General features: G+C 44.2%; 2 protein-coding genes across 7 annotated transcripts; one reads left to right on the top strand and one right to left on the bottom strand.

The window, feature by feature from the left end:
• The first annotated feature begins 729 nt into the window (after window positions 1–729).
• Window positions 730–7,150, top strand: mospd1 (motile sperm domain containing 1). Of its 2 annotated transcripts, none has more exons than XM_021583475.2 (6): window positions 730–870; window positions 3,633–4,212; window positions 4,347–4,422; window positions 4,657–4,889; window positions 5,151–5,312; window positions 5,631–7,150. In XM_021583475.2, the coding sequence occupies exons 2-6, from the start codon at window positions 4,059–4,061 to the stop codon at window positions 5,660–5,662; spliced, it is 657 nt and encodes a 218-aa protein (XP_021439150.1). In that variant the 5' UTR covers window positions 730–870; window positions 3,633–4,058; the 3' UTR covers window positions 5,663–7,150. The 2 variants fall into 2 exon arrangements, with proteins under 2 accessions (XP_021439150.1, XP_021439151.1); XM_021583476.2 differs by having other exon boundaries at window positions 753–870; window positions 3,602–4,212.
• A 166-nt stretch (window positions 7,151–7,316) lies between these two features.
• pabir2 (PABIR family member 2) lies at window positions 7,317–16,030 on the bottom strand. Of its 5 annotated transcripts, none has more exons than XM_021583469.2 (11): window positions 15,759–16,025; window positions 14,685–14,938; window positions 14,220–14,298; window positions 14,070–14,123; window positions 13,583–13,626; window positions 13,307–13,385; window positions 12,740–12,841; window positions 12,547–12,632; window positions 12,336–12,400; window positions 9,387–9,498; window positions 7,317–9,159 (listed from the first exon to the last, which is right to left on the bottom strand). In XM_021583469.2, the coding sequence occupies exons 1-11, from the start codon at window positions 15,759–15,761 to the stop codon at window positions 9,015–9,017; spliced, it is 1,023 nt and encodes a 340-aa protein (XP_021439144.1). In that variant the 5' UTR covers window positions 15,762–16,025; the 3' UTR covers window positions 7,317–9,014. The 5 variants fall into 5 exon arrangements, with proteins under 5 accessions (XP_021439144.1, XP_021439147.1, XP_021439145.1 ...); XM_021583472.2 differs by having other exon boundaries at window positions 14,685–14,928; window positions 15,759–16,004; XM_021583470.2 differs by having other exon boundaries at window positions 13,331–13,385; window positions 15,759–15,996.
• Window positions 16,031–26,156: the final 10,126 nt, after the last annotated feature.

The following is a 26,156-nucleotide window of genomic DNA, read 5'->3' as shown; positions in this document are numbered from 1 at the left end:
AGCTTTATGGGCTACAGAGTTTATGAACAGTTTATGCATTATGCAAGCCTGGTGTTTCAATAGGTCTCAATTAATAAAAATGTTGACATTTGTTGACTCTATATTGTTGAACACAAATGTTGAATGTTTTCAACCTTGGCCTATAAAACGTGTATAATACAGTAGAGCAGAACATCTTAAAGGTGGTATTACCAGGCTACCACTTGCCTACTATTTATTATTTTGCCTAACTATTATTTAATCAACATTTACATATCAATGCAGGCACATTGACAGGTGCATGGGCCTGTCACCTGTTCAGAATCATTTGTGCACCGCACAAGTGGTCTAGAGTGTTATATATGTGTTATATATATATATATATATATATATATATATATATATAAAGGTTGTTATTAAAGCAAATAATATGTGACTTTAAGATACCATTATTCGTAGTATTCGTATTATAATTGCACCAGTACTGAGTATGCTTTCAGACTTTGTCAAGAGTTAACTGAATCAAGGCCTGCTCTGAGGCTCTAAGTAGAACATGTGGTCCAGCCACATGACAGCATGCAACAAAAGAATGCAATGAACTAACTCAATCAAGAAAAATAAAAAAATGCTTGACAAGGAATCAAGTCTTGCCCAGTTGACACATTTTATTTAAAGTGGCTTTAACAGCAGGTAAGTACAGTGTGTCCATACTTCATATTATAATGTCACCGTAGGAACACTGATGACGTAATGAATCTACTCTGGCGGAATTCCTTCTCCCTCCGATATCCCAGAATTCACAGCGTGACCTGCAGTATTGACAAAGAAAAGAACGACAGAAAACAGGGTGGGCTCTGCAAAACAATACCCCCACAATTTGACGACAATAAGGTAAAACACTACTATTTGCAACAATTCCTATGAATTATTCAGATACAGATGCCATTTTTGGAATGACATTGCTTGTGTCAGCTAGCCTGTCACCAAAATAGCTACGGTTGCCAGTGAGGTTCGCTTGCTAGCTAACGTTAATGCGTCTTTGTTTTGATGGCTAACGACGTTATTTGGCAGATCATGGTGTACGTAACGTTAGCTATATAAACATCTGGTGTACAGTCAAGTTGGAAAGCGTTCACCCCCCAATCACCCAGCTAGCTAAGTTACCTAACCACTTTGTTATGTTGATAGCTAACTAGCTTGTTATTGTTATGAAATCCGTGTAACTAGTTAGCAAGCCAAACATTATTTGGCATTAATCAGCAACACGTCACTTGCATGGATTGACTGGGGTGCAATATATTTAGTCTCAGCTAATTAGCTAGATCGTATAATGTCGTATGTAACGTTACCTTTGGATTTGTAAAGTAACTAGTTAACTAGCTAAGATTACCGTTTAAAATGTTGCTATTCAGCTAACATATTTTGGAACAAAAACTGCCTAGCTACAGTACAGTTTTCAGTGTTAATAATTTAATTAATCACTTAGTCGATATTTTGTCCTCTGGTGCGTTATTCAAAGTTCACAAAACTATTGCGAAACAATTTCACACAGGAATGGGTTTCGTCCAGTTCTGAAATTCTCCAAGATAACAAAACATGTTCACGTGATTAGCCATGTTGAGGCAGACTTTAACTAGCTATGTTATTGAAAGAGAAATTATATGGGCCTACTGCAGATTTTAAGCTACTGTGTCAACACCCACCCCCATCAATAGGCTATTATTAAGATACTATTTACATACAGTCTGACCAATATTTACAGGTTCTTTCCATTTCAAATCAAATGAAAATACATTTGTGACCACACCACAAATGCTTTATTCTTGATGACAAATGCTTTATTCTTGATGTTTTCCCATTGTATTGTACACAGGTCCTGGCATTGGTACAATGGAATAACCTCCAACTCTAAATTAATACAGTCTCCCTTATCATGTCACATGAAAAGTTAATGAAGGGATGAAATATGGGTTATAAATATTTACCATCATCATATACAGTACCAGTCAAAAGTTTGCACACACCTACTTATTCCAGGGTTTTTCTTTATTTTTACTATTTTCTGAATTGCTGAATAATAGTGAAGACATCACAACTATGAAATAACACATGTGGAATCATGTAATAACCAAAAAAGTGTTAAACAAATCCAAAAATATTTTATATTTGAGATTATTCTAAGTAGCCACCCTTTGCCTTGATGACAGCTTTTCACAGTCTTGGCCTTCCTTCAACCAGCTTCATGAGGTATATTTCAATTAACAGGTGTACCCTGTTAAAAGTTCATTTGTGGAATGTATCTCCTTCTTAATACATTTGAGCCAATCAGTTGTGTTGTGATAAAGGTATTATTTTTTTCTATTAAAAAATGTATTTCACCTTCTCATTTACAACTGCGATCCGGCCAAGATAAAGCAAAGCAATGTAACACAAACAACACAGAGTTACACATGGGATAAACAAACGTACAGTCAATAACACAATAGAAATGTCTATATACAGTGTGTGCAAATGTAGTAAGATTAGGGAGGTAAGGCAATAAATAGGCCATAGTGGCAAAATAATAGGGGTTTTAGGGGTGGTATACAGAAGATAGCCCTGTTTGGTAAAAGACCAAGTCCATATTATGGCAAGAACATCTCAAATAAGCAAAGAGAAACAGCAGTCCATCATTACTTTAAGACGTGAAGGTCAGTCAATGCAGAACATTTCAAGAACTTTGAAAGTTTCAAGTGCAGTTGCAAAAACCATCAAGCGCTATGATGAAACTGGCTCTCATGAGGTCCGCCACAGGAAAGGAAGACCAAGCGCTACCTCTGCTGCAGAGGACAAGTTCATTAGAGTTAACTGCACCTTAGATTGCAGCCCAAATAAATACTTCACAGAGTTCAATTAACAGGCACATTTCAACATCAACTATTCAGAGGAGACTGCGTGAATAAGGCTTTATGGTCGAGTTGCTGCAAAGATACCACTACTCAAGGACACCAATAAGAAGAAGAGACTTGCTTGGGCCAAGAAACACGAGAAATGGACATTATACCGGCGGAAATCTGTCATTTGCTGGTGACACTGTCTGTGATTTATTTAGAATTCAAGGCACACTTAACCAGGATGGCTCCCACAGCATTCTGCAGCTATATGCCATCCCATCTGGTTTGCGCTTAGTGGAACTATCATTTTGTTTTTCAACAGGACAATGACCCAACACACCTCCAGGCTGTGTAAGGGCTATTTGACAAAGAAGGAGACCAATGGAGTGCTGCATCAGATGATCTGGCCTCCACAATCACCAGACCTCAAACCAGTTGAGATGGTTTGGGATGACTTGGACTGCAGAGTGAAGGAAAAGCAGCCAACAAGTGTTCAGCGTATGTGGGAACTCCTTCAAGACTGTTGGAAAAGCATTCCACATGAAGCTGGTTGATAGAATGTCAAGAGTGTGCAAAGCTGTCATCAAGGCAAAGGGTGGCTACTTTGAAGGGTCTCAAATATAAACTATATTTTGATTAGTTTTTTTGGCTACTACATGATTTCATATGTGTTATTTCATAGTGTTGATGTTACTTTATAACTATACACAATTAGTCATTAATCTGTGGTGTACTTGGTTGGAATGAAGTCTCACCACTGAGACTGTTGTTGTTTACCAGGGTGCAGCATTACGTTATCCTGCTAAGAAGCTGAGGGTGAGTGGGAAGGGCCATCTGCACGTGAGGGGAGGTTACAAACCTGCAGAGCTTCCAGAGAGAGGGCCCTGACAGACACCTCTCCAGAGCTTCCAGAGAGGGGGCCCTGACAGGCACATCTGCAGAGCTTCCAGAGAGAGGGCCCTGCCAGACACCTCTTCAGAGCTTCCAGAGAGAGGGCCCTGCCAGACACACCTGCAGAGCTTCCAGAGAGAGGGCCCTGCCAGACACACCTGCAGAGCTTCCAGAGAGAGGGCCCTGCCAGACACCTCTTCAGAGCTTCCAGAGAGAGGGCCCTGCCAGACGCACCTGCAGAGCTTCCAGAGAGAGGGCCCTGCCAGACATATAGGACGAGAGAAAGGGACTGGGGAGTGAGCTCAGCTGGAGCCAATGCAGCAGCAGAGTGGACAGCCTGAGCTAGTGGAAGGAAGCCTTCCCGTGTTCGTGTTCCCCACAGAGCTTGTCTTCTACGCGGACGAGCAGACCTCCCACAAGCAGGTTCTCACCCTCTACAACCCCTATGAGTTTGCCCTCAAGTTCAAAGGTAAATAAAACATTGGGTTTCAAGATAACTAGGTATTGATATAAGAACCATTTTAGCCATCAATTAAGGATTCAAGAGAACCACATTGATACTGTAGAGTATACACTACTCATTCAGTTTATTTTCTTGGTCAGTGCTATGCACAGCGCCCAACAAGTATACCGTGGTGGATGCCACCGGAGCCGTCAAACCACAGTGCTGTGTTGACATGTGAGTAATAAGCTTTTGTCGTAACTAGGACCATCAGTTACCCACCTTTAAGGCATATTAATGAAGGACATGATATTCATGATGTGCCCCTGCAAGCCTGAGTGCAACTTATGAAATATCAAGCAATAATAGAGAATGATTTAATTGGAAGCAAGCTTCTGCTTAAAAAATGCAGTCATTCCAGTCAAATATTCTTATCGTTCACCTTGTATTTTCCTCTGTGTCTGTTCTCAGAGTGATTCGACACAAAGATGTGCGGGCCTGTCACTATGGGGTGTCTGATAAGTTCCGGCTGCAGGTGTCTGAGCAGAGCCAGAGGAAGGCCCTGGGCCGGAAGGAAGTGACGGCCACTCTGAGGCCCTCGGCTGCCCAGGAGCCCCCCAGCCCCCGGCCCCAGGAGGAGGAGCGACAGATGAGGGAACAGCTAGCAGACAGCGTCTTCTTTGAGCAGACCACCTTCCAGACAGGTAGGAGTATGACTCGCCGCTGAAAAGGGATATCTTGCCCAAACTTAACTATCAATACCTATTAAGTGTGTTATGTACCCTGAGACCAAAAATATATTAGCCAACATTATGCAGGCTACATTTGTTGTTTAGGTGAACTAACTGAAATGGAGGCACTGCATGTCATTATATTGTCCTGACACTAGGTGGTGCCAGACACCAATACAATATGGAAGTGGTGAAGTGAGAGCAGTGGATTGTTATGGTGTGTGTGTTGTACAGAGAGCCGCTCTCAGTCTGGGGGCCCAAGCCTGCTGACGGTGCTGTTGGGGTTGGTGTGTATGGCTGCCCTCATGCTGCCCACCCTGGGGGAGCAAGAATCCACCGTGCCTGTCTACCTCCACTTAAGTGTTACCAAGAAACTTGTAGCTGCTTACGTTCTAGGTGAGCCAGGGGGAGAGAGCAAACCCTTGATGAACAATTGCATGCTCTTTATGTTATCACCAATTTCAATGGATATGAATTGATAATACTTCATGGGAGTCACTCAGCCCACACGTGTTGTCTTCTACGTCCCAAATGGCACCCTATTCCCTATATAGTGCACTACTTTTGACCAGAGGTCTATAAGCCCTGGTCAAAAGCAGTACACTAAACTAGACTATGGGGTTTGCATTGATTACTCTTGTTCTATCCATTCTGTGTGTGCGATACTGCTGGAGCATAATCCTGCTGAGAATTGATTGTTTATCTATGTTACAGGTCTTCTTACAATGGTTATCCTGCGTACATGAAGTGCTATGGGGCTGGAAAGAGAGAACGAGGAGAAGAGGATACAGAAGAGAACATTCACTCACCCAAGGCAACTACATGCTTGAGAGGGTAGTGTTGAGGGGGAGGGGGTATCCAGTCAATTCCCCCTTCCTCTGTCCCAAAAACATACATCTAATTGTTTTGAAATAAAAACATAATACTGACTGATACAAAGCAAGAGACCTCTGATGCAGCGGGCACAGAAATAACATTCTGGAAGGAGGGCATTGTGTGGGTCTGCGGCCGTTGGAGGAAGGGTTTGTATAAAAACATGTGGGTCATTAAATTGTGTTTGACTTCATATCCTGTGTCTGTGTGGAGTTCCATGGCCATTAAGTAACAGACAATGGTGAAGTTAAGTTAGCTATTTGCTGTTACACATTAGGGCAATTTGAAGTTGTGATTTCATGTACACAAAAGTGCAATATGTAGAAATCGCTCTGCCATTTTCTGGTTGCTGAAATTCAAATAGTTTGCCTAATTTGTTTGTGACAATGAAGAGACGTGTTTAGTGTAGAGAATCATTGTTCCGTCAAAACAGCTGTGAAATATATTTTCAGTAACCCAAAATATTGTTTCAGCTGTTTGAAGCTGGTGTACAAAACCTAAATTAAGAAACTTACCGGGAAGCATAGAAAGTGCACATAGAACAGATCTACCGCTTCAGCTGTCACTCACTGAAAGTCTATAACTCACATTTCAATGTGAATTTAGTCAGGTCATCTAAAAAGTACATATTGCAGCTTTGTCATTAAAAAAACTTTTGTCTTCACCTGTAACCACATCTTAATATTGTCTGCTTAGAATAAAACAACGTACTCTTTTGTAGCTAGTATTGACTGAATCTGACTAAATGCAGTTACATGCACGTGTGGATACTTATCTGAATGGAAGTGTTACTTTTCCAGACGCAATATACAAAACAAAAAGGTTTAAAATGTGACCAAAGGAAATGTCCTCTTCCTATGAAAGACATCCGTTTACTTGCTGTACAATGTCAATGTTATTCCATCAAATGCCTAATAAAAAGTCTTGAATCAGCACAAGATAGTAAGGCGATCTCTTTATACTAGTCTGATTAGTTCACCTACTCAGCACTAGTGAGCCAGTGATGAGGGGTCCACAAGTGACTGGAAGCTTGGGACATGGCTACAAGGCCAAACACATTATGAAGAAATGGGCAGCAACAACTCCCTCCTGCATAGACTTCCACATACATTTTTTTTTTGCACCTTACTCTGAAATTTGATGAATCTGTGCCTCTAGGGCAGGGAGCATCAACTTGATTCAGCTTCGGGCCAATTCTTTTCTTGAGCAGATGGCCGGAACAAACTGCAGATTGACCGCAAGAAGCCCAAACAGATGTTTGACTTAAACAATTTCAAACCTTGCTTACACATTTGTATAAGATCACATTTATCTGATTCTTTGTTGCTCAACTTAAACCAAATAAAGCCTTTTCACTGAATGTTTTTCTATGATTGCGTTGCTTTGTGTACACAGGGCTCATCTGCAAAAGAGACTTTGGTCTCAGCAGGACTCCGGTAAAAAAGGTTAAATTGAAAAAAAACTTGTCATTATGAAGAGGCCAAAAAGAGATGAGCAAGACATTTAAACATTGCCAACAACCAGAAGTCATTGAATGGAAATAGACAATTTATTTACCCTTGTTCAAAACTTTGGCAAGCAGTCTAACAAGTCTACGACCCATCCATATACACTTAATTTACTTTGCCGATCTCATGCCCTAGACATTGACTAATTGAAACATGAACAGGATATAACCCCCCCCCCAAAAAAAACACAATTACTAAACCAATTACGTTGACAGCAGTGCAAGCATACCTGATCGACCTGCTTGCAGTTTCTTTAAAGATATTCACAACGCTGTTTCATTTACATATATCAATGAAAATGTATAATCACTTTTGTACATGAAGTCTCCCCCTCCCTTTGTAAAGACGCCAGACCCTGAACGAGGGGAAAATATCAAATGTAAGAGTTGAACTGAAATGACTTAACCCAAATGTTTTACAGCAGCCTTAAAATGAATTTGTGAATCAGTGTATAGCTGAAGTTTGCCTTCACAATTCCCCTGATAACTCTTTGGTATTGCTTATGAATGTTCATTGCAAATGTTATTCATAACCAACCAATCCAGTGACACATTCCGCACAAAGCTTTTCGGACAAATGTTGACCACAGTAGACCGACATAAGCCCACTCACTGAATCCCTTTTGAAATGGCACCATGTTCTGTCCTCTACCTCAGTGTGCTCATCCTAAACCAATCTATTGATTTAATTGCAGAGTATTGAGAATAGGGTGAGCTATTCTAATGTTCAGTATAAAATGCAATAATGTAGCCTAAAAAAAGTCAGTTACATTTACAAAGTAGCTTCAAACAAGAACACAATTATTTTCCAAAAAGCTTCAGAAGTAAAAACTAAATTTTGTTGCACATCCTGCAGGTCTACAGATATATCCAGGCAGTAGGACTCAGAGACCCCAGTCTGTGTGCCCTCCGCTTACTTCCCTTCCTAGTAAAATCTGCAGGGATGGGTAGACATGACCCAAACCACTGGCAACTGTAGTTAATACCAGAGGGGGGCCAGATTAAGTGCCAAATTTAGAAAATTAACCAGAAGAATACCCCACATCTTGGGGACTACTGAGGATATAAACTGAAAACTGTTCTTTCAGTATAATGACAAGTAGTAAGAACATTTCCAATCCCCTCGAGAGAATTGTCAGTTCACTTTTGAAGCCCTGTGCACCTGCATTCATCACTCAGCCAATCAAACATAAAACTAATGACACTGACATGAAAAAGTATATACATAATTACAAAACGGGAACAACAAGTTATATCCTTTCATTCATACAAGACCTGCAGACAGTTTTATGCACACCAAAAACACCTGGAGAATTCGTTTTCTATAAGGAAAACAGGAAAACTGACTTAGTGAGCAACTTTCGCCATCCAGTGTTCAGTCCCTCCAGTGTGAAGATGGAAAATGAAGTAGGGGATGGGGCTGGAAGCTGACAGTGATGTGATGCAGGGTAGACAACTTGGCTGTTCTGGTCACTGTGGGGCTAAGCAGCACCATGTAGTCTACTACAGCATGGTGTGGCCACAGCTCACATCCAGGGCTTTGGTTTCCTTTCAATGCAAACACCAAGATTCTCCTCCCCTAGCAAACAGCCTAGCAAAATCAAACAGCATGGGAAGGGATTCCCACATTAGCTAAAGCAAAGTGATGGGGGGGGGGGTCATACAGTTGAGGTGGCTTTCATGCCTTCACTCTTGTTTAGAGTCTCATGTTCCCTTGTTCATTTTGGGGAGTGGTCCTGGAGGGGGTTGAAGGGAGAGTTACTGGAGGAAGGAGACTGAGAGATGCCCTCCATCTTAGATGGCGAGCCAGTGGAAGAACCCACACTGCTAAGGCTGCCGTCCAGCACGTCCGGCGGAGAGAGACTGGCGAGAAGAAAATACCCATTTCAGCAAGCAAACTGTTAGATATTCAATGAGTCACATTGTGATAATGTTCATCATATGGAGGTGCAAGGTCTAGCCTAATGGCAGAGAGGGAACTGAAACTGTTCAACTTGTGAAACAAATAGTCTTGTCAAGAGACCATTGGCAGCCAATGCTAAACAGTTGTGTGTAGGGGTAGCTAAAATTAGTTTGCAGGGGTAACTCACCAGGAGGTGAAGTCTGGCAGTTGGACTTGGGGCACAAGTACATCTGAGGACAGAATTGTGGTGGTCCCCTGGAAGAGCCTCTTTGGCTGGCTCTCAGTCTCCATCATCTCCCCTACAGAAGACAAAGACGGTTCTCTATTGATGACCTAACATCCATAGGACATAACACCAACTCACAAAATGCCCACTCACCTTAAGTTCCAAAAGTTAAAGGGGTTGATGTATGCATGTACAGTGCATTCGGAAAGGTATTCAGACCTTGACTTTTTCCACATTTTGTTTAGTTACAGCCTTATTCTACAATTGATTCAATTGTCCCCCCCCCAATCTACATACAATACCCCATAATGATAAAGCAAAAACAGGTTTAGAAATGGCATCACATTCACATAAGTATTGAGACCCGTTGCTCAGTACTTTGTTGAAGCGCCGTCGGCAGCAATTACAGCCTCATCTTTTTGGTGTGAAGCTTCAAGCTTGGCAAGCCTGTATTTTTGGACTTTCTCCCATTCTTCTATGCAGATCCTGTCAAGCGCGGTCAGGTTGGCTGGGGAATATCGCTCAGGTCTCTCCAGAGATGTTCGATCAGGTTCAAGCCCGGTCTCTGGCTGGACCACTCAAGGACAGTCAGACCAGTCCCAAAGCCACTCCTGCGTTACCTTGGCTGTGTGCTTAGTATCGTTGTCCTGTTGGAAGATGAACCGTTAACCAAGTCTTAGGTCTTGAGCATGTTTTCGTCAAGGATCTCTGTACTTTGCTCCGTTAATCTTTCCCTCGATCCTGACTAGTCTCCCAGTCCCTGCCGCTGAAAAACATCCACAGCATGAGGCTGCTACCACCATAGGGATGGTGCAAGGTTTCCTCCAGACGTGACACTTGGCATTCAGGCCAAAGAGTTCAATCTTTGTTTCAACCAGACCAGAGAACCATGTTTGGGGAGGTTCTCAGCTCTAGGTAGAGTCTCTGTGGTTCCAAACTTCTTCCATTTAAGAATGATGGAGGCCATTGTGTTCTTGGGGAACTGCAACGCTACAGAGTTTTTTTTGGTACCCTTCCCCAGATCTGTGACTAGACAATCCTGTCTCGGAGCTCTAGGGACAGTTCCTTCGACCTCATGGCTTGGTTTTTGCGTTGACATGCACCGTCAACTGTGGGACCTTGGACAGGTGTGTGCCTTTCCAAATCATGTCCAATCAATAGAATTTACCACAGGTGGACTCCAATCAAGTTGTAGAAACATCAAGGATGATCAATGGAAACAGGATGCACCGGAGCTCAATTTTGAGTCTCATAGCAAAGGGTCTGAATTATCGGTCGACCGATTAATCAGAATGGCCGATTAATTAGGACCGATTTCAAGTTCATAACAATCGGAAATCTGTATTTTTGGGCGCCGATTTGCCGATTAAAAAATAACATTTATATACCTTTATTTAACTAGGCAAGTCAGTTAAGAACACATTCTTATTTTCAATGGCGGCCTAGGAACGATAGGTTAACTGCCTCGTTCAGGGGCAGAACGACATATTTTCACCTTGTCAGCTCGGGAGATCCAATCTTGCAACCTTACAGTTAACTAGTCCAATGCAATAACGACCTGCCTCTCTCGTTGCACTCCACAAGGAGACTGCCTGTTACGCGAATGCAGTAAGCCAAGGTAAATTGCTAGCTAGCATTAATCTTAAAAAACAATCATAATCACTAGTTAACTACACATGGTTGATGATATTACTAGATATTATCTAGCATGTCCTGCGTTGCATATAATCTGACTGAGCATACAAGTATCTGACTGAGCGGTGGTAGGCAGAAGCTAGCGCGTAAACTTTCATTCGAACAGCACTTGTGCGTTTTGCCAGCAGCTCTTCGTTGTGAGTCAAGCATTGCGCCGTTTATGACTTCAAGACTATCAACTCCAGAGATGAGGCAGGTGTAACCGAAGTGAAATGGCTAGCTAGTTAGCGCGTGCTAATAGCATTTCAAACGTCACTCGCTCTGAGCCTTCTAGTAGTTATTCCCCTTGCTCTGCATGGGTAACGCTGCTTCGATGGTGGCTGTTGTCGTTGTGTTGCTGGTTCGAGCCCAGGGAGGAGCGAGGAGAGGGACGGAAGCTATACTGTTACACTGGCAATACTAAAGTGCCTATAAGAACATCCAATAGTCAAAGGTTAATGAAATACAAATGGTATAGAGAGAAATAGTCCTATAATAACTACAACCTAAAACTTCTTACCTGGGAATATTGAAGACTCATGTTAAAAGGAACCACCAGCTTTCATATGTTCCCATGTTCTGAGCAAGGAACTGAAACGTTAGCTTTCTTACATTGCACTTTTACTTTCTTCTCCAACCAACACTTTGTTTTTGCATTATTTAAACCAAATTGAACATGTTTCATTATTTATTTGAGGCTAAATTGATTTTATTGATGTATTATATTAAGTTAAAAGTGTTCATTCAGTAATTATCATTATTACAAATTTGAAAAAAAAAAATACAAAAATGGCTGATTAAATCGGCTGTTTTTTGTCCTCCAATAAATCGGTATCGGCGTTGAAAAATCACAATCGGTTGACCTCTAGTCTGAATATTCTATTTTTTAAATACATTTGCAAAAAATTCTAAACTTGTTTTCAGTTTGTCTTTATGGGGTATTGTGTGTAGATTTAACAAATATTTTAAATCAATTTTAGAAGGCTGTAACATCACAATAGGTGGAAAAGGGGAATACTCTCCAAATGCACTGTATGCCTGCATGAGACATACCAAGTATACAAAACATTAAGAATCCCTACCTGATACTGAGTTGGGCACAATTTCATTGATCGAAGCCACAATATTAAAGCTAGAAAAGGAGCAGGTGTTCTTAATGTTTTGTACACTCCATATATGTATGTGGCATTAACAATGCCTTTTGACCTGTGAAAGAATACATAAGGGTTGACCCACCTTTACGTTTGATGGGCCCCAGGATGCTGGGCCTGATACAGTGAATGGGGCTTTGGCTCCGCCGGCTAGAGACAAGAGAAGACCGCCAACCAGGCAACATTTATAGCAGTGACTCACTAATCAAACTGATGAATAGTGTAATGACAATGTGGTGTATGACTATGAATGGCAGTTGTCAGTGATAAGAGCTAGCCCTAGTCAGAGCACTCACCTGAAGCGTCGCGTTGGGCTAGGTATAGGGCTGGGGGATAGGCCATGGCTGCTCACCAGGATTTGCAATGAAGGGGAGAAGCACTGCTGCTCATTGGAGAGGAAATATTATGATTAGTCAGGACCCTGCCAAAGATACATTTCTGGTTCCATCTGCCAGGCATCAGTACTAGAGCTGCAGTGGATGCACATACCTTTTTCCCTATCCCTCTAGTAGGGGATGGGGCAGGGGACACGGGCATAAAGTCTATCCGCTTTGGAGACGACGATGCAGATTTCTCAAAGTCATTGTCGCTCTGTGGGGGGTGGGGGGTTTGCACAAGGAAGATAGAATATCATCTGCATAAATGTAACAATTCAATTATATGGTGGTTGGAGGAGTATTATACTACCAACTGATTCTGTTCTTCAGAGAACATTGGCTGTAGCATGTTATTGGTCACACCCCCTACAAGGAGGGGAGCTTTCACTGGCCCAGTGCAACAGTGGGGAGGTAGCCCATCAAACAAAATGCAAACTCAAAGTCAGCATCACAAACAGTACTATTCTTAATTTAGTGCACTACTTTAGTTGACCGGGGTCCATAGGGTTCTGGTCAAAAGTAGTTAACTACATAGGCAATAGGATGCCATTTGGGATGAAGCCAAATGTATCTTACATGCTAGTGCTCTGCCTAAATACATGAATGCTGAAGTGGTGAGAGCCTCAAATGGTGGAGTGCATATGCCTACTGTTTATGGATGAGGAAATCTCCTGGTTACCATGGGAGCATCATCATTTCTCACCAGGCTCAGACTCTCCTCCCAGGACTGGCTCATCTGCATGGCTGCTTGAACCTCCCTGTGGTAGACAAGAAATGCATCTAAACAAACCAACCTTTTTTCCTGAAAGGGTTGAGCCAATGACAATCAACCAGTTATTGACAAAGTATACAATATCTTATGACAGAGTGGTACATAAATAAATAGCTTAATGTCTTGAAGGCCAATAAACTGAATTCCATCACCAACTACCTAGCCTCAATGCATGCATCTTACCGTTCATGGGCAGTCTCTCTGTTCATCAAATCTACACCTTCCTCCTGTAAGAAGCATAGACAAGAGGTTGGTGAGTGATATTATGGTGTCTTACCTACAGTTCAAACAGGCTGACAGTCAACAGTTGTTGGAGAATATTACAAAATCAGACTGCTCTGAGACCATGAGTTCTGAAATAGTGCACTACGTAGGGAATAGGGTGCCATTTAGACATTGAAATGACAAACCAAATCTAAACTATAGAAATGTATTTAGTCTCTTCACTCTGTCCAGCTTGTCATCAGTCATTAAAAGCATCAAATTCCAAAAACAATGGATAGAAGACCTTTTTGCACATTTTGACAGCGAGGAAATATAATACATTTTAAGTGTAGCCCCTGGCTGCATGTTTTGCAGTCACATACACTCCCTGTGGATAAGGGGCTGACATGCAGAGCAGCTAAAATAATAGCTTGGGTTAATGAGCGTGCAACGCAGTCGTACTTGCCTGTTTGAGCTGATGAAGCCTAGTGCTGGGGACGCGAATGGGCGATGAAGGGACCTGCGAGATGGACTTCAATGAATCACCCAGTCTATAAGATATTACTTAGTAAGAGTACAAGCATATTATTTTGATTTATACTCTTCATTTCCATACTATATTAGGGCGGTTGACAACAGTGGTGCTGTTTCTCCTGCTGCATAGAATCTCACTCTGGAACACCTGGGAATGTTCACTAGAAAAGGACAGACACATTAACACCACCACGTTGGTGTCCAAAATGGCACCCTATATAGTGCACTACTTTTGACCAAAGTAGTGTAATGTAAGGAATAGGGTGCCATAGGGCTCTGGTCAAAAGTTAGGCACTATATTGGAAATAGGATGCCATTTGGGACATATACATTGACTACAATGCACTGAGTGTCTGAGTATTATACTACCAACTCAGTCTGATCTCAAGAGACTGGTGGCCTTGTTAACTCTGCTGGTTTTCTGTTGCATGACTGAATTGTCCACACGCCTCACAGCAGATAAGGTAGTTGAATGATGACTAGATCGTAAGTCTGAAGGTATGTTACGTGCAGAGTGATTACAAGTGAGAAGAAATGTTCTAAAAACCTTAGGCCATTTATCATTGGGGCACTGTTGGAACGTCTCAGTTGTCCATCACTCTGAACTAGTGAAGATGGGATTTCGAGGTCCAATTCCATCTTCTCTTGATTGCTCATCCTGGTGTCCTCTTTTAGCTGATTCAAGATGTCTTCAGAAACGCCTGCGACGTTCCAGGCCACCCATGCGAAGCTACATGGTGACGCAAAGCAACGTTCTATGTAGGCAACTACTCCAATGCTGATTGATGGATCTGAAAAACACCGACATGAATAGGGCAAACATAGCCCACCCGTGGAGTTAACCAGCAACAAGTTTCATGTTTGTTTAGGCTCGTGCAATTTTCTATTGGTTTAAGTTCCAGCAAGTGACACTCGTGAATATTCTTCCGGTTATCTTTGGCTAAGGCAACTTCTAGTATTTGTTGCTGCTAGCTAGCAAGCGAATCAGAACTCACACAGAACCCTGGCCTGTGCTAGTTAGCCTAGCTATCTACAGACAATGCCAAATTGCTTGCTAGCTATGGTACTTGCTAATTAGACTAGCTAGTGAGTTAACCATGCCTTAGCCAACGTTTCCCCACACCGACAGAGTTTGGGAAACCCTCTTCACCGCACTTCGATACAAAGTGATTTTCGTAGCAGGTCAGGAGAGCATTTTCGCTAGATAACCGTTTCTCTAGCCGTAATCTCAGTCTCAATCTGTTACACTATTATCAATCTGTTACGGGGGGTACTATTTCGATATCAAAGTGAGTGAAAACAGTGGTTCCCACTTAACGTTAGCTAGTCTCGAGGAGCAAGTAAGTGAAATGTAGCCAACTGTTTAGAAAGACAGGTTAACGTTAGCCAAATGAATCCATATCGACAATTGAAACGATACAAGCCAAAAGGACTATATCGTTTGTATAACGACGTCTCGTTATCAGCTTGTATATAGAACGGTAAAAGCTATTTAACGTGAGTTAGCTGAAAGATAATGAGATATCAAACCAACTGGCTAACGTTAGTAAACGGTAACGTCGTTAACTAAATCAAATGGTGATGTGATGATGAAGCTATGCTAGTTTGAAAGTTACATTACCATGTTCAGAGGTTCATCAACCTACATAACTTGTATAGCTCTCCCTCAGCCATATATCGAGCATTTCCCTTCACAATACTTTGGAAAAAGTGTCGCTAGCTGCTATAGTCGATGACCAATTTTGTTAATCAATCTGCTACTGGAATAGCCGAGAACGCTCCACCAGTACCAAATTTCCCGCCCCTTTTGGTGCTTTCAGGCTGACCGACTGCAGAAGGATCCAATAATAAGTCTTTAATGTGCCCGTTTGAAAAGCAGACAACTGGCCAATGGCTGCAGCGATTGTGAGTTATTTCCTGCAGACGTGATAGTCCAACAGCCCAATTTTCTATTTATATGAATTTACGATGTTGCTCAATTGTTATGACGGGTCACCCCTCCAGACACTTAATCTATGTAATGTGTGCCACATTTAGCACGTTTGAAGAAACGTTTGTTACATATTGTTGACGATAGAAGGGCAGCAATGGCCTTACTGCATTATCTTCTGGAAGAGTAGGCTTGGGCCTATGTAATAAATATACAGTGGATAAAATTGTACGTAAATGTTCATCAATCAATTACATTCTAGAAATATGTAATAACTACTACTTGTGAAATGAAAAATCATTACGACAATCTTTATGGAACATAATGCACCCCCCAAATCCTATTCTGTGAAATAATTTTTTAAATGCTGGGAAATAAAATCAACTATAATACACTCTTGTGGTGTGTGTGTGTAGCTCTAGTAGTCTGTAACATCCTTCTGAACACTTCCCTCTGCAACTGGATCCTGGACTTCCTGATGGGCCACCCCCAGGTGGTAAGGTAGGCAACAATGTATCCACCACGCTGGCCCTCAACACGGGGCCCCTCAGGGGTGTGTGATTAGACCCCTTGGGTACTCCCTGTTTCACCCATGACTGCGTGGCCACGGACGACTACAACAGCATAATTAAGTTTGCCGACGACACAGCAGTGGAAGGCCTGATCACCGACGACAATGAGACAGCCTATAGGAAGGAAGTCAGATACCTGGCAGTGTGGTGCCAGGACAACAACCTCTCTCTCAACGTGAGCAAGACAAAGGAGCTGATCGTGGACTACAGGAAAAGGAGGGCAGAGCACGCCCCAAATTCACATCGACAGGGCTGTAGTGGAGAAAGCTGAGAGCTTCAAGTTCCTTGGTGTCCACATCACTAAGGACATATCATGGGTTTAACACAATGCCTCTTCCCCCTCAGGAGGCTGAAAAGATTTGGCATTGGCCCTCAGAACCTCAAAAAGTTATACAGCTGCACCACAGGAAGCTGCTGAGGGGAGGACGACTCATAATAACGGCTGGAATGGAGTGAATGGAATGGTATCAAACACATGGAAACGATGTGTTTGATGTGTTTAATACCATTCCATTTAGTCCATTCCAGACATTACTATGAGCCCGTCCTCCCCAATCAAGGTGCCACCAGCCACCTGTGAGCTGCACCATCGAGAGCATCCTTACTGGTTGCATCACCGCTTGCTTGGTATGGCAATATGCTCGGCATCCGACCGCAAAGGGCTACAAAAGGTAGTGCATACAGCCCAGTACATGGGGCCGAGCTCCCTGCCCTCCAGGACCTCTATACCAGGCAGTGACAGAGGAAGGCCCTCATTTAAAAAAATAAAAAAAAAAATATTAAACTCCAGCCACCCAAGTCTTTTACAGCACGGCAAGCGGTACCGGGACTAAAAGTCTCCTTAACAGCTTCCACCCCCAAGCCATAAGACTGCTGAACAATCAATCAAATGGCTACCTAGACTATTTGCATTGACCCCCTTATTTTAATCTTATTTATTTTATTTTTTTTGCACTGACTCTCTTGCAAAGGCTCGATGTACACTCACTGGACTCTAACCACACACTCACACATGCTACACGGACACTCCAACACACACACATGGACACTCACACACACACACACATGCATATTGAAGCCACACACACATTCACATTCCTTCACCCTCTTTCCATACGCTGCTGCTACTCTTTGCTTATTATCTATGCATGTTCACTTTATGCCTAACTACATTACCTAAATTACCTCGACTACCGTGTACCCCTGCACATTGACTCGGTACCTGTACCCCCTGTATTTAGCCTTGTTATTGTTATGTTAATTGTGTTACTATTTTTCCGTTTATTTAGCACATTTGTCTCACTTACTGTTTTAAAACTCTGCAAGGTCAACACCTGTTGAATTCGGCACATATGACAAAAACAATTTGATTTGATTCTGAATTGATTCAACCATCCATGATCCCTTTACCAAACCTCATAGCTTCACATAGTTGCATCTCTCTCTACTGAGACCAGACCATGTTACGTCCCAAATGGCACCAATTCCATATGAAGTGCACTACCCATGTGGCTCTGATCAAAACTAGTGCACTATAGCATATAGGGTTAGGGTACTATTTGGGACACAATTAGCCCAGAAATATGCTTCCGCAGGGTCACATGTTCACGACAGCTCTTTCTTGGCTCTCTGTCTTGCAGTGAAACAGACAATGTGTCTCCAAATAAAATGTTATTTGTCACATGCGCCAAATACAACAGGTGTTGACCTTAGAGGGAAATGCTTACTTACAAGCCCTTAGCCAGCAATGCAGTTTTAAGAAAATTACCCCCCAAAAAGTAAGAACTAACTAAAGAGCAGCAGTATGTACATGAGGGAGTATGTACATGTAGTTTAAGTCGGACGTTTACATACACTTAGATTAGAGTCATTAAAACTAGTTTACAACCACTCCACAAATTTCTTGTTAAAAAACTATAGTTTTGGCAAGTCGGTTAGGACATTTACTTTGTGCATGACACAAGTAATTTTCCAACAATTGTTTACAGACAGATTATTTCACAATTCCAGTGGGTCAGAAGTTTACATATACACTAAATTGACTGTGCATTTAAACAGCTTGGAAAATTCCAGAAAATTATGACATGGCTTTAGATAACCTATTTGACATTATTTGAGTCAATTGGAGGTGTACGTGTGATGTATTTCAAGGCTTACCTTCGAACTCAGTGCCTCTTTGCTTGACATCATGGGAAAATCAAAAGAAATCAGCCAAGACCTCAGAAAAAAATTATAGACCTCTGCAAGTCTGGTTCATCCTTGGGAGCAATTTCCAAACGCCTGAAGGTACCACGTTCATCTGTACAAACAATAATACGCAAGAATAAACACCATGGGACCACTCAGTCATCACACCGCTCAGGAAGGAGACGCCTTCTGTCTCCTAGAGATGAACTTACTTTGAACGCAAATCAATCCCAGAAAAGCAACAAAGGACCTTGTGAAGATGCTGGAGGAAACAGGTACAAAAGTATCAACATCCACAGTAAAACGAGTCCTATATCGACATAACCTGTGTGGCCGCTCAGCAAGGAAGAAGCCACTGCTCCAAAACTTTGGAGCTTTGGAACTGCACATGCGGACAAAGATCATACGTTTTGGAGAAATATCTTCTGGTCTGATGAAACAAAAATAGAACTGTTTGGCCATAATGACCATTGTTATGTTTGGAGGAAAAAGGGAGAGGCTTGTAAGCCGAAGAACACCTTCCCAACCGTGAAGCACGGGGGTGGCAGCATCATGTTGTGGGGGTGCTTTGCTGCTGGAAGGAGTGGTGCGCTTCACAAAATAGATGGCATCACGAGGAAGGACAATTATATGGATATATTGAAGCAACATCTCAAGACATCAGTCAGGAAGTTAAAGCTTGGTCGCAACTGGGTCTTCCAAATGGACAATGACCCCAAGCATACTTCCAAAGTTGTGGCAAAATGGCTTAAGGACAACAAAGTCAAGGTATTGGAGTGGCCATAACAAAGCCCTGACCTCAATCCTATAGAAAATTTGTGGGCAGAACTGGAAAAAGTGTGTGCGAGCGAGGAGGCCTACAAACCTGACTCAGTTACATCTGCTCTGTCAGGAGGAATGGGCCAAAATGTACCCAACTTATTGTGGGAAGCTTGTGGAAGCCTACCCAAAACGTTTGAACCAAGTTAAACAATTTAAAGGCAATGCTACCAAATACTAATTTAGTGTATGCAAACCTCTGACCCACTGGGAATGTGATGAAATAAATAAAAGCTTAAATAAATCATTCTCTCTACTATTATTCTGACATTTGTAAAATAACGTGGTGATCCTAACTGACCTAAGACAGGGACTTTTTACTAGTATTAAATGTCAGGAATTGTGAAAAACTGAGTTTAAATGTATTTGTGTCAAGACTTCCGCCGAAGTTGGTCCCTCTCCTTGTTCGGGCGGCTTTGGAAGTCACCGACCTTCTAGCCATCGCTGATCCACTTTTCATTTTCCTTTGGTTTTGTCTTGTCTTCCATCACACCTGGTTCCAATTCCATCAATTACATGTTGTGTATTTAACCCTCTGTTCTCCCCCCATGTTCTTGTCCATAATTGTTTTCTTGTGCACGTTATGCTGGTATTACTGGGTTTTGTTTGACCCATTTATTTGTATTGTTCTGTTGACGGTGGTTTATAGATATTAAACGACACCGTTGTAAATCAGTTTTCGCTCACCTGCGCCTGACTTCTCTGCCACCAGTACGCACCTCACTACAGAATTACGGACCAAAACTATGGAGTCAGCAGGAGCAGGTACCCCGGGTATAGGGATGGAGGAGCGCGTCCGGGAGCACGCAGCAATGCTCCACCATCTTGGCACCTCCATGGACCGCATTGTTCAGACAATGGACCGCTGGGAGAGACAGGGAGTTCTTCCAGCGCCTCCACCAGCACAACCGGGGAGGTCACCTGAGCACCCCTCTTCCTCCTGATCCCAGTGGGATTTGTCGCTCCCTGCCCCAGGAATTCGACGGGAAGGCTGCAAACTGCCAGGGGTTCCTTCTACAATTGGACCTGGCCACCATCCACCCGGCTCCGTCGGGCCATGAGAGGGTGTACGCCCTCGTCTCGTGCCTCACCGGGAAAGCCCTGGAGTGGGCCAACGCCGTGTGGAGACAGGGAGATGCGGCGTTGGACCAGTTTGAGGAGTTCACCTGCCATATCTGGGCAGTCTTTGACCCCTCGCCCGAGGGTAGAGCGGCGGGTGAACAACTCTTCCATCTGAGGCAGGAGACGAGGAGCGCCCAGGAGTTCACCCTGGAGTTTAGGACCCTGGCTGAGCGACCATTGCCGCTGCAGACTGCGCGAGGACGTCCGTAGGGAGTTGGCCTGCAGAGACACCACCCTACCATTCAACCAGCTGGTGGACCTGTCCATTCGGCTGGACAACCTGCTGGCTACCCGCGGACGTTCAGATCGGGGTCTGGTGGTTCCAGCTCGTGCACCATCTGTAGCCGCAGAGGTCATACTGTCGGTCGGTGCCAGGTTGGTTCCTCTGGGGATCGAGGCAGCAGGCAGGGCGCTCTGGCATCACCCCAGGTAAGCCGGCACCATTGTCACCCAGAGCCCTTGTACATTTGTTTGTGTATATCACTTTCCCTGAGTTTTCCCCACATTCCCAGCATAAGGCGCTCGTCAATTCAGGCGCGGCTGGGAATTTAATTGATAGAGCGTTAGCCCATAGTTTAGGGATCCCCATTGTTCCCGTGGCTGTGCCCTTCCCCGTTCATGCCTTAGATAGTTGATCATTGGGGTCAGGGTTGATTAGGGAGGTCACTGCTCCTCTGGGAATGTTGACGCAGGGGGGTGACAAGGAGAGAATTAGTCTCTTCCTTATTGACTCTCCTGCGTTTCCCATGGTGCTGGGCCTACCCTGGTTAGCTTGTCATAACCCCACTGTTTCTTGGCCACAGAGGGCTCTCACGGGGTGATCGCGAGAGTGCTCAGGGAGGTGTTTAGGGGTTTCTATTGGTGCTACTACGGTAGAGTCCAGACCAGGTCTCCACCGTGCGCATTCCCCCTGAATATGCTGATTTGGCTCTCGCCTTCTCCAAAAAGAAGGTGACTCAATTACCACCCCATCGATGAGGCGATTGTGCGATAGATCTCCAGGTAGACGCTGCACTTCCCATGAGTCACGTGTATCCCCTCTCACAGCCTGAGACGGAGGCTATGGAAAAATATTTCTCCGAATCCCTGCGTCAGGGGTACATTCGGTCCTCCACTTCACTTCAATGTGAGGTATAGTTACACGCTACCGATCATAGCCACAGCGATTGAGTCAATGCAAGGGGTGCGCTTCTTCACCAAACTAGATCTCAGGAGCGCTTACAACCTGGTGCGTATCCAGAAGGGAGACGAGTGGTAGACGGCTTTCAGTACCACCTCAGGGCACTATGAGTACCTCGTCATGCCGTACGGGTTGATTAATGCGCCATCAGTCTTCCAAGCCTTTGTATAGGACATTTTCAGGGACCTGCACTGGCAGGGTGTAGTGCTGTGTATTGATGAAACCTTTTATACTCTGCTACATGCGCCTAGCATGTGTCTCTGGTGCGCAGGGTGCTTGGTCGCCTGTTGGAGCATGACCTGTATGTCAAGGCTGAGAAATGCCTGTTCTTCCAACAGTCCGTCTCCTTCCTAGGGCATCACATTTCCACTTCAGGGGTAGAGATGGAGAGTGACCGCATTTCAGCCATGCGCAATTGGCCGACTCCCACCACGGTAAAGGAGGTGCAGCGGTTCTTAGGGTTTGCCAACTACTACTTGAGGTTTATCCAGGGTTTTGGTCAGGTAGCGGCTCCCATTACCTCACTGCTGAAGGGGGGCCCGGTATGCTTGCAGTGGTCAGCTGAGGCGGACAGGGCTTTTTTTCACCTGAGGGCTCTGTTTACCTCGGCTCCCGTGCTGGCCCATCCGGATCCCTCTTTGGCATTCATAGTGGAGGTGGATGTGTCCGAGGCTAGGATAGGAGCGGTGCTCTCTCAGCGCTCGGGTACGCCACCGAAGCTCCGCCCCTGTGCCTTCTTCCCAAAGAAGCTCAGCCCGGCGGAGCAAAACTATGATGTGGGGGACAGACCTGAGCGCGGGAGCTTCCTGTTTAAGTCTCGGTCTATAGGCAACAAAATGGAGTCGTGGTCAGCTTTTCCGAAAGGAGGGTGGGGGAGGGCCTTATGAGTTAGAATAACAATGATCTAGGGTTTTACCAGCCCTGGTAGCACAATCGATATATTGATAGAATTTAGAGTCGTGTTTTCAGATTAGTCTTGTTAAAATCCCCAGCTACAATGAATGCAGCCTCAGGATATGTGGTTTCCAGTTTACATAGAGTCAAATAAAGTTTGATCAGGGCCATCGATGTGTCTGCTTGGGGGGGAATATATGCGGCTATGATTATAATCGAAGATAATTCTCTTGGTAGATCATGCGGTCGACATTTGATTGTGAGGAATTCTAAGTCAGGTGAACAGAAGGACTTGAGTCCCTGTATGTTATTATGATCACACCACGTCTCGTTAATCATAAGGCATACCCTCTTCTTACCAGAAAGATGCTTGTTTCTGTCGGCGCGATGCGTGAAGAAACCAGCTGGCTGTACCGACTCCGATAGCGTGTCTCGAGTGAGCCATGTTTCCATGAAGCAAAGAACGTTACAGTCTCTGATGTCTCTCTGGAATGCTAACCTTGCTCGGATTTCATCAACCTTGTTGTCAAGAGACTGGACATTGGCGAGTAGTATGCTCGGGAGCGGTGTGCGATGTGCCCGCCTCCGGAGCCTGACCAGAAGACCGCTTCTGCCCCTTTTGCGGCATCGTTGTTTTGGTTCGCCGGCTGGGATCCGATCCATTGTCCTGGGTGGTGGGCAAAACAGAGGATCCACTTTGGGAAAGTCTTATTCCTGGTCGTAATGATGGTGAGTTGACGTTGCTCTTATATCCAGTAGTTCCTCCAGACTGTATGTAATAAAACCTAAGATTACCTGGGGTACCATGGTAAGAAATAACACGTAAAAAAACAAAATACTGCGTAGTTTCCTAGGAACGCGAAGCGAGGTGGCCATCTCTGTCGGCTCCGGAAGTAGGGTAACAGGGTAACACCGCGATCCTGGTCGTTGTGGATCATTTCTCTAAGTCCTGTTGTCTCCTCCCTCTGCCCGGTTTCCCTACAGCCCTACAGACTGCGGAGGCCTTGTTTACACACGTCTTCCGGCACTACGGGGTGCCTGAGGATATGGTGTCTGCTCGGTGTCCCCAGTTCACGTCTAGGGTCTGGAAGGCGTTCAAGGGACATCTGGGGGTCTCGGTCAGCCTTACTTCAGGGTTTCACCCCGAGAGTAATGGACAGGTGGAGAGAGTGAACCAGGATGTGGGCAGGTTTCTGTGGTCTTTTTGCCAGGACCGGCCGGGGGAGTGGGCGGAGTTCGTGCCCTGGGCCGAGATGGCACAGAACTCGCTTCACCACTCCTCCACTAACCTTCCACCCGATTACCGTATTAACCCCTCGTTCCATGTGTTTCTCCTCAGGCCGGTGGTGGCTGGCACGCTCCAGGAGTCTGAGGTGCGGGAGGTTCCTCCACCCCCTCTGGACATCGGGGGGCCCCGGGGTACTCGGTTCACTCCATACTGGATTCGAGGCGTCGGGTGAGGGGCCTTCAGTATCTCGTGGAGTGGGAGGGGTACAATCCAGAGGAGAGGTGCTGGGTTCCAGTCAAGGACGTGTTGGACCTTTTAATGATGCAGGAGTTCCATCGTCTTCGTCCGGATCGCCCTGCGCCTCGCCCTCCTGGTCGTCCCCGAGGCCGGTGTCGATGGGCTGCTGGAGCCGCGCGTCAAGGGGGGGGTACTGTCACGACTTCCGCCGAAGTTGGTCCCTCTCCTTGTTCAGGCGGCGTTCGGCGGTCGAAGTCACCAACCTTCTAGCCATTGCTGATCCACTTTTCATTGGTTTTGTCTTGTCTTCCATCACACCTGGTTCCAATTCCATCAATTACATGCTCTGTATTTAACCCTCTGTTCTCCCCCCATGTTCTTGTCCATAATTGTTTTCTTGTGCACGGTATGCTGGTATTACTGGGTTTTGTTTGACCCATTTATTTGTATTGTTCTGTTGACGGTGGTTTATGGATATTAAACGACACCGTTGTAAATCAGTTTTCGCTCTCCTGCGCCTGACTTCTCTGCTGCCAGCATGCACCTCTCTACAATTTGGCTAAGGTGTATGTAATCTTCCGACTTCAAATGTAGGTAGTTATTAAAGTGAATTTGCATTGATAATAACAGAGTAGCAGCATCGTAAAAGAGGGGGGAAATGCAAATAGTCTGGGTAGTCATTTCATTAGCTGTTCAGAAGTCTTATGGCTTGGGGTTAAAAGCTGTTTTAGAAGCCTCTTGGACCTGGACTTGGCACTCCGGTAACCGCTTGCCATGCGGTAGCAGAGAGAACAGTCTATGACTAGGGTGGCTGGAGTCTTTGACCATTTTTAAGGCCTTAATCTGACACCGCCTGGCATAGAGGTCCTGGATGGCAGAAAGCTTGGTCCCAGTGATGTACTGGGCCATACCCACTACCCTCTGTAGTGCCTTGCGGTTGGAGGCCGAGCAGTTGCCATACCAGGCAGTGATGTAACCATGTAACGATGATGCAGCTGTAGAACCTTTTGAGGATCTGAGGGCCCATGCCAAATCTTTTCAGTCTCCTGAGGGGGAATAGGTTTTGTCGTGCACTCTTCACCACTGTCTTGGTGTGCTTGGACCATATTCGTTTGTGGACACCAAGGAACTTGAAGCTCTTAACCTGCTCCACTACAGCCCTGTCTTCTTAATAACAGACACAAGCTGTTGGACCAAGAGACTAGGAGGTCATTAGCTGTTAGGCCAGGAGACAAGAAGGCCATTACTAGGGTCAGGTGATACCAACAACAACAAAAAAGTGCAAAAATCTGATGGAGTCTGAGTAGGCTAGACTTGGGTAGTCCTTTAGAAACATTTTTCATGGTTCAAAATATAATTCCATTAATTGGAAAAAAAACACTACTTTGTGTTTTGTACTTGAATATCCACATACTCCATATAAAAAATTATACCACAGATAAATATACAACAAGTGTATGTAGACCTTACCGTGAAATGCTTACTTAAATGCCCTTAACCAACAATGCAGTTCAAGAAAGAGTTAAGAAAATATTTACCAAATATACTAAAGTAAAAAATAATGAAAAGTAACACAAAATAATAACGACGCTATATACAGGGGGTCAGTGGAGCGGCAGGTAGCCTAGCGTTTAGAGCGTTGGACTAGTAACCGGAAAATTGCAAGATCGAATCCCTGAGCTGACAAGGTAAAAATCGATCGTTCTGCCCCTGACCAAGGCAGTTAACCCGCTGTTCCTAGGTCGCCATTGAGAGTAAGAATTTGTTCTTAACTGACTTGCCTAGTTAAATAAATGTATTGCTGAATGCAAACATATTTTGTATGGGAATAAAAGTGCTGTTTTGTTGAT

This window comes from Oncorhynchus mykiss, chromosome 31, assembly GCF_013265735.2.
Source record: "Oncorhynchus mykiss isolate Arlee chromosome 31, USDA_OmykA_1.1, whole genome shotgun sequence".
Lineage (NCBI taxonomy): Eukaryota > Metazoa > Chordata > Actinopteri > Salmoniformes > Salmonidae > Oncorhynchus > Oncorhynchus mykiss.
This window is presented reverse-complemented; position numbering and strand designations above follow the sequence as displayed.

Bases quoted from the DNA above. Each gene is read 5' to 3' on its own strand.
- mospd1 (XM_021583475.2), top strand. From the start codon at position 4,059: ATGCAGCAGCAGAGTGGACAGCCTGAGCTAGTGGAAGGAAGCCTTCCC. The intron at 4,423-4,656 runs GTGAGTAATAAG...GTCTGTTCTCAG, and splicing joins CCACAGTGCTGTGTTGACAT to AGTGATTCGACACAAAGATG. The intron at 5,313-5,630 runs GTGAGCCAGGGG...TCTATGTTACAG, and splicing joins TGTAGCTGCTTACGTTCTAG to GTCTTCTTACAATGGTTATC.
- pabir2 (XM_021583469.2), bottom strand. The intron at 13,386-13,582 runs GTAAGATGCATG...TGTCTACCACAG, and splicing joins AGAGAGACTGCCCATGAACG to GGAGGTTCAAGCAGCCATGC. The intron at 12,842-13,306 runs GTAACCAGGAGA...CACCCCCCACAG, and splicing joins GAAATGATGATGCTCCCATG to AGCGACAATGACTTTGAGAA.